The 5286-nt window shown below is 46.0% G+C and overlaps 1 protein-coding gene across 5 annotated transcripts in view; it reads left to right on the forward strand.

The window, feature by feature from the left end:
* Window positions 1-5286, forward strand: part of PBLD (phenazine biosynthesis like protein domain containing) — a 39810-nt gene that overhangs the window by 33714 nt on the left and 810 nt on the right. For 4 of the 5 annotated variants that reach the window (XM_060034919.1, XM_060034920.1, XM_060034918.1 and 1 more), the window contains 3 exons: window positions 740-828; window positions 1066-1244; window positions 3801-3863. In XM_060034919.1, the coding sequence (XP_059890902.1) occupies window positions 740-828; window positions 1066-1244; window positions 3801-3863 (331 nt within the window). Of the gene's footprint in view, window positions 1-739; window positions 829-1065; window positions 1245-3800; window positions 5202-5286 lie in introns of those variants that run through there. The other variant, XM_069541547.1, reaches the window with a different exon arrangement.

Below are 5286 nucleotides of genomic sequence, written 5' to 3' on the forward strand. Positions count from 1 at the left end.
CAGGATGACTCGGAGGGGCACAAGACACATACAGTGTCTTGGATATGAGCGAGGCTATGTGCAGCCCAGTAAAGGGTGAATCAGGGTATCTCTAGAAAATGTTGAAAATGTTGCTACGTTCTTGATCTGTAGCATAAAGTCTACGTGAGAACAGCGAGCTTGCCAAGCAGAGCAGCCTTGAGACAAGTGCCCTAGTCCCCACTTCCAATCAGACTGCTGGCCCTGAGTCCTTCCCATGTGGAAGCTTCTAGTTACTGCTGCAGGAACTCCACATATTATTTCACTTAATCCTCACAACAACTCCAAGAGGCAGGCATGAAGCCCGCACCTCTACAGATAGTAGACAGTAGTAATTCAGAGCTTTGACTCCAGGGCCCCTCAGACCTGGGTCAAGGGGGGGGTGTGTGTGTGTGTGTGTGACCTTGGGCCTCTCTGAATCTTCTTATCTGTGGGGAAAATACCCACCTGAAGGAGTTGTGTGTTGAGGGACGTAGTAACATGTGTGAACAATGCCTTTCTCTGGCTAAACTCAGAGGGTAAACTCAACCCTCATCAAGGTCTCTGGCTGCCAGGAAACTGGCCTTCTTGAGCAATACCTTGAGTCCCGAAACTGACCTGAAACTCCTGGGATTGGAGATGTTGGGTGTGCCTGGCACAGAGCAGACACTCGTGAGAGGTTGCTCTCCAAACATGGGTCAAATTCATAAATTCCTGAGGAGGTTTTGGTCTGTCTCCATAGACTGCCATAGGTGACACACTGGTTCAGGACATCCGCTATTCCCCAGATACCCGAAAGCTCCTGGTCCGGCTCAGTGATACTTACAACAGGTAAACAAGATTTTTGGCTTCGTCAGCACCCTGGGGATGGCCGAGCACCCAGATTTATGGCTCTGGCTTGGTCTGGCTGTGCCATGTTCTGTCAAACCATGATTTACACAGCCAGAGAGTTTTGTTCCCCTCCTGGTGAGCCATTTGGCAAGCTGCATCCTGGCCTGCTTTACAGAGTGTGGGCAGTGGGTAGTCTATTGAATGGCTTTGTCCTGATCCACCCCGTTTCTGAACAAGGTCATTTCTGGAGAGCCTGAAAGTGAACACACAGAATCTGCCGCAAGTGGAAAACACGGGGAAGGTGAAAGGACTCATTCTCACCATCAAGGGAGAGCCTGATGGGCAGACTCAAGCGTTTGACTTTTACTCCAGATATTTCACTCCATGGTTTGGTGTGGCCGAAGACCCTGTAACAGGTACTTTTTGACTTGAGTCCTGAAGAGGGCTAAACAGTGGAGAGGGAGGAGGATAACAAGTAGCTGTTGCTGTGCCCTCCACGTGACCTTTCAGGTTGTTTGGTTTTTGAGCTGCCTTTGTTTCCCTACCTACCCCTCCCCCACCCCTTCGCTGAAGTCTCATGTGAAAAACAGAGTTAAGGAGGCAGTATAGCAGGGTTAAACTAGGGTCAGACAGGCTGGGTTTGCATCTTAGCTTCCTAGCTGTTGACCTTGGGCAAATGACTTAACATTTTTTTTTTAGAGTTTTTTTTGATGTGGACCATTTTTTAAAAAGTCTTTATTGAATTTGTTACAATATTGCTTCGATTTTTATGTTTTGGAGTTTGTTTTTTTTTTTGGCCGCGAGGCCTGTGGGATCTTAGCTCCTCGACCAGGGATTGAACCCACACACCCTGCACTGGAAGGCGAAGTCTGAACCACTGGACCACCAGGGAAGTCCCTGACTTAACTTTTTAAAGCTTTTGTTCCCTGGCTATAAATTATGGATAATACCTCATAGGTTATGTAAACACAACGCATGTTAAGTGGTCAACACAGTGCCTGGCACATGGTAAGTGCCCAATAGCTATTAGGTATTTTAATAATAACAACAGGGCTTCCCTGGTGGCGCAGTGGTTGAGAGTCCGCCTGCCGATGCAGGGGACACGGGTTCGTGCCCCGGTCTGGGAAGATTCCACATGCCGTGGAGCGGCTGGGCCAATGAGCCATGGCCGCTGAGCCTGCGTGTCCAGAGCCTATGCTCCGCAATGGGAGAGGCCACAACAGTGAGAGGCCCGCACACTGCAAAAAAAAAAAACAGAAAACAAAAAAAACTGGCTCCCTGAGCCAACACTTCTAGAGCTGCCATTTGCAAAATCTAGTGGCCAATGTCCACTACATTCCCAAAGCCTTTTTTCCTTTTCAGTGACCAGCCTGCATGATCATTGATCTAGATAAGATTTGGTTTTTGAAGGATCAAGCCCTGGACTGCTGGTGGGAAATTGGGACAGGCATAGTGGTTTTGTTTTTTCCTCCTTTCCTCATTTCCCTGACCTGCCCACAAAGTGGGTGGGATGGGTTCAGGAACGTGGGTATTCAGGATCTTCTACCAGACAGAAGCAGAGGGATGAAGTCAAAGATGGGCAAAAATGTGAAGCCTCGTACTTTCATCCTCCTGGAGAAGAATGGCCTGAGCCACAAAAGGGGGGATGCTGGATGGAGGAGACTGGTGGATGGGATAGTGGCCAGGGTAAAAGGAGGCTGAGCAGAGACTGTGAGCCTCCTGTTCTGGTCAGATGGCAGGGGCTGGGATGGTTTCAGGGCCTTGACTTAGTTACTCTGAGGAACAAAATATGTGAAATTCAAAGCTCAGCAAGCAAGCACTTTTAAAGACTCAGGAAAATGCCCAGCGACTGTTGGTCCAACTCAACCCTCCCCAATAGAAAAGAAGTTCTGAGTGGACTTACACTTGCACAGCTGCTTCCCAAAGATGTTAATTACCACAGAGGGCAAGTTTTTTCCCCCTGTAATGATGCTTTTCTAGAGTGGGAAGGGCAGCGATGACCAACCATTTCAGTTTGCTTGAGACTGAGGGACTTCTCAGCATACAGGATCTTCAGTTCTAAAACCAGGACAGTCTCAGGCATACTGGGATGCTCGGGCACCCTATGTGGACCTCCCATAACATTAGTAAGTTTTCCTGAAGGAGAGACCTTTTCCAAACCATCCTTTTTTCTCCCAAAGACTTTTCTGTCAGTTATTACTTTACATTTTGTTTCTTCATTTTATTTTATTTTATTTATTTATTTATTTTTTTGCGGTACGCGGGCCTCTCACTGTTGTGGCCTCTCCCGTTGCGGAGCACAGGCTCCCGACGCGCAGGCTCAGCGGCCATGGCTCAAGGGCCCAGCCGCTCCGCGGCAATGTGGGATCTTCCCGCACCGGGGCACGAACCCGTGTCCCCTGCATTGGCAGGCAGACTCTCAACCACTGCGCCACCAGGGAAGCCCTGTTTCTTCATTTTAATATCTATTCTCTGATCGAAACCTAGGGCACAATCATATGAAAAAATACCTCACTAAAAGAAAGTTCTTCTGGCACCGAAAACCTGTGAATGCTGACTTGGTGGGAAATATAGCCTTTTGTCAGAGTTCCCACCTTTTCTTTCATGTGTGTCCTAAGAAGAAGGAGATATTTTTCCCTTGAAAGATGTAGACAGATTTATGTGAAGACCTTGATTCTACCATGGGCTGACAATGAACTGGTAGACAAGACAAGAATTAAAACCTACAGTTTAATTCAGCCTTCAGAAAGTATAAGACACAGCAGATACATCGTTTGGAGGAGTTATCCGTAAATTCTATGTCTTCCTTTCTATTTCCATCCTTAATTCCACACTTGGCTGTGGCCACGGCCAACATAATGACTACGTCATCTAAGGTTTAGTCAAACTGGATAGTTGATTGTTTATGAACTTAGCACAGAGTTGCCCCTGTTTTCTTTGGGATTGTACCATGACTTTTCACTTCTTTTAAGGGTCTGCACATACTGTTCTCAGCAGCTACTGGTCCCAGCAACTGGGGAAGAAAGTCATGCACGGTAGGACAGCTTGTTTTCAAATTTTAAAAAATTTGCTTAACTTGAAGCCAGTATTTCTTCTCATATGTACTATCCACTTGAAGATGTAATAAAGTGTTAACTATCACCCACGTGAAAATGAGAGGTTTCGAATTCCTTCCCCCTGAACCTTCTACTCAAAACATCCTCCACCCCAAACATCTTCCACCTCTGTCTCTCCCAACACAAGGACACACTTCTAATACAGTAAGTACCCAATAAATGTTGAATAAAGTTAACTAGCTGTATAACTTTGACCCAGAAAGGTTATTTATAATGTGACAAGTTGAGACTGGATGATTACCAAGGTTCCTTACTGCTGCTGCTAGTTATGAGATTAAATCAAACAAACTGCTTTGGAACCAAGTCTCCTGGTGATTTACATAGTGCCTGAGGCAGAGAAAATAAATGGCAGCCAGTGGAATTTACACAGCTAGTACTACGCCGCTAGTAGTCTGTATGTGGTACAGGCTACACAATCAAAGTAGGAGTTTGACTTTAAAGGATGGAGGTTCTTACTTAGTGGGATGGTTAAGCCTCTGTGACCCTGACTTGGGAACAGCACAGTGACTGTTCTTTTTCTTTGGTGAGCCTAATGACTCCTCTGACCTTAGGAAGCCTCAGGCTGTGCCTCATGGTTGCCTGACAAGTGTGGTTGCTTGCTAACCGCAATGAGTAAAGCACTCCCTTTATCCTATTCAGACCGCGGAAGGTGGGGCCTTTTCAGAAGGGCCAAGAGCACCCCTCTTTATCTTCTTAGACTTTTAGTCCTTGCCTCTGTCTTTTCACATGTGCTTGCCTTCTAGACAGAGCCAGGGAGGATGCTATATGGGCGGGGTATGTCTGGGGCATTACAGGAAGTAATAGAGGAAGTGGCTCAGGAAGCGAAGCCGTAGAGCTGTGTATTCTGTGGATCAAATTGCGTCTGTGGTCTCAGTCCTCAGGAGAATGGGGTGGGCTGGGCAATACCATGCACAGAGGAAGGAATGCATTCTATTTCAAAAATTTTTTAAGATTAATTGATTTTTATTAAGGTAACATTGATTTATAACATCATATAAGTTTCACGTGTACATTGTATTCCTGCTTCTATATACCCTACAACGTGCTTACCACCAAAAATTTATTTTCCATCTTTCACCGTACAGTTGATCCCCTTTACCCATTTTGATCTCCCCGCCCCTCCCTGACCCTTTGCCTCTGGCAACCACCCTCTGTTCTCTGTGTCTATGTATTTGTGTTTCGTTTGTTCATTTATTTTGTTTTTGTTTGTTTGAAGGAATGTGTTCTTTAAACTGACCTGGGAGGATTCTAGAGCTTGTAATACGTGGTCTGTCACTATGCCCTGTTAATTAAAAAGGGTGAAAATGATCTTAATTTGTGACTCGTTTTATGTTTTCTTTAG

The sequence above is a fragment of the Delphinus delphis genome, chromosome 16, assembly GCF_949987515.2.
Source record: "Delphinus delphis chromosome 16, mDelDel1.2, whole genome shotgun sequence".
NCBI lineage: Eukaryota > Metazoa > Chordata > Mammalia > Artiodactyla > Delphinidae > Delphinus > Delphinus delphis.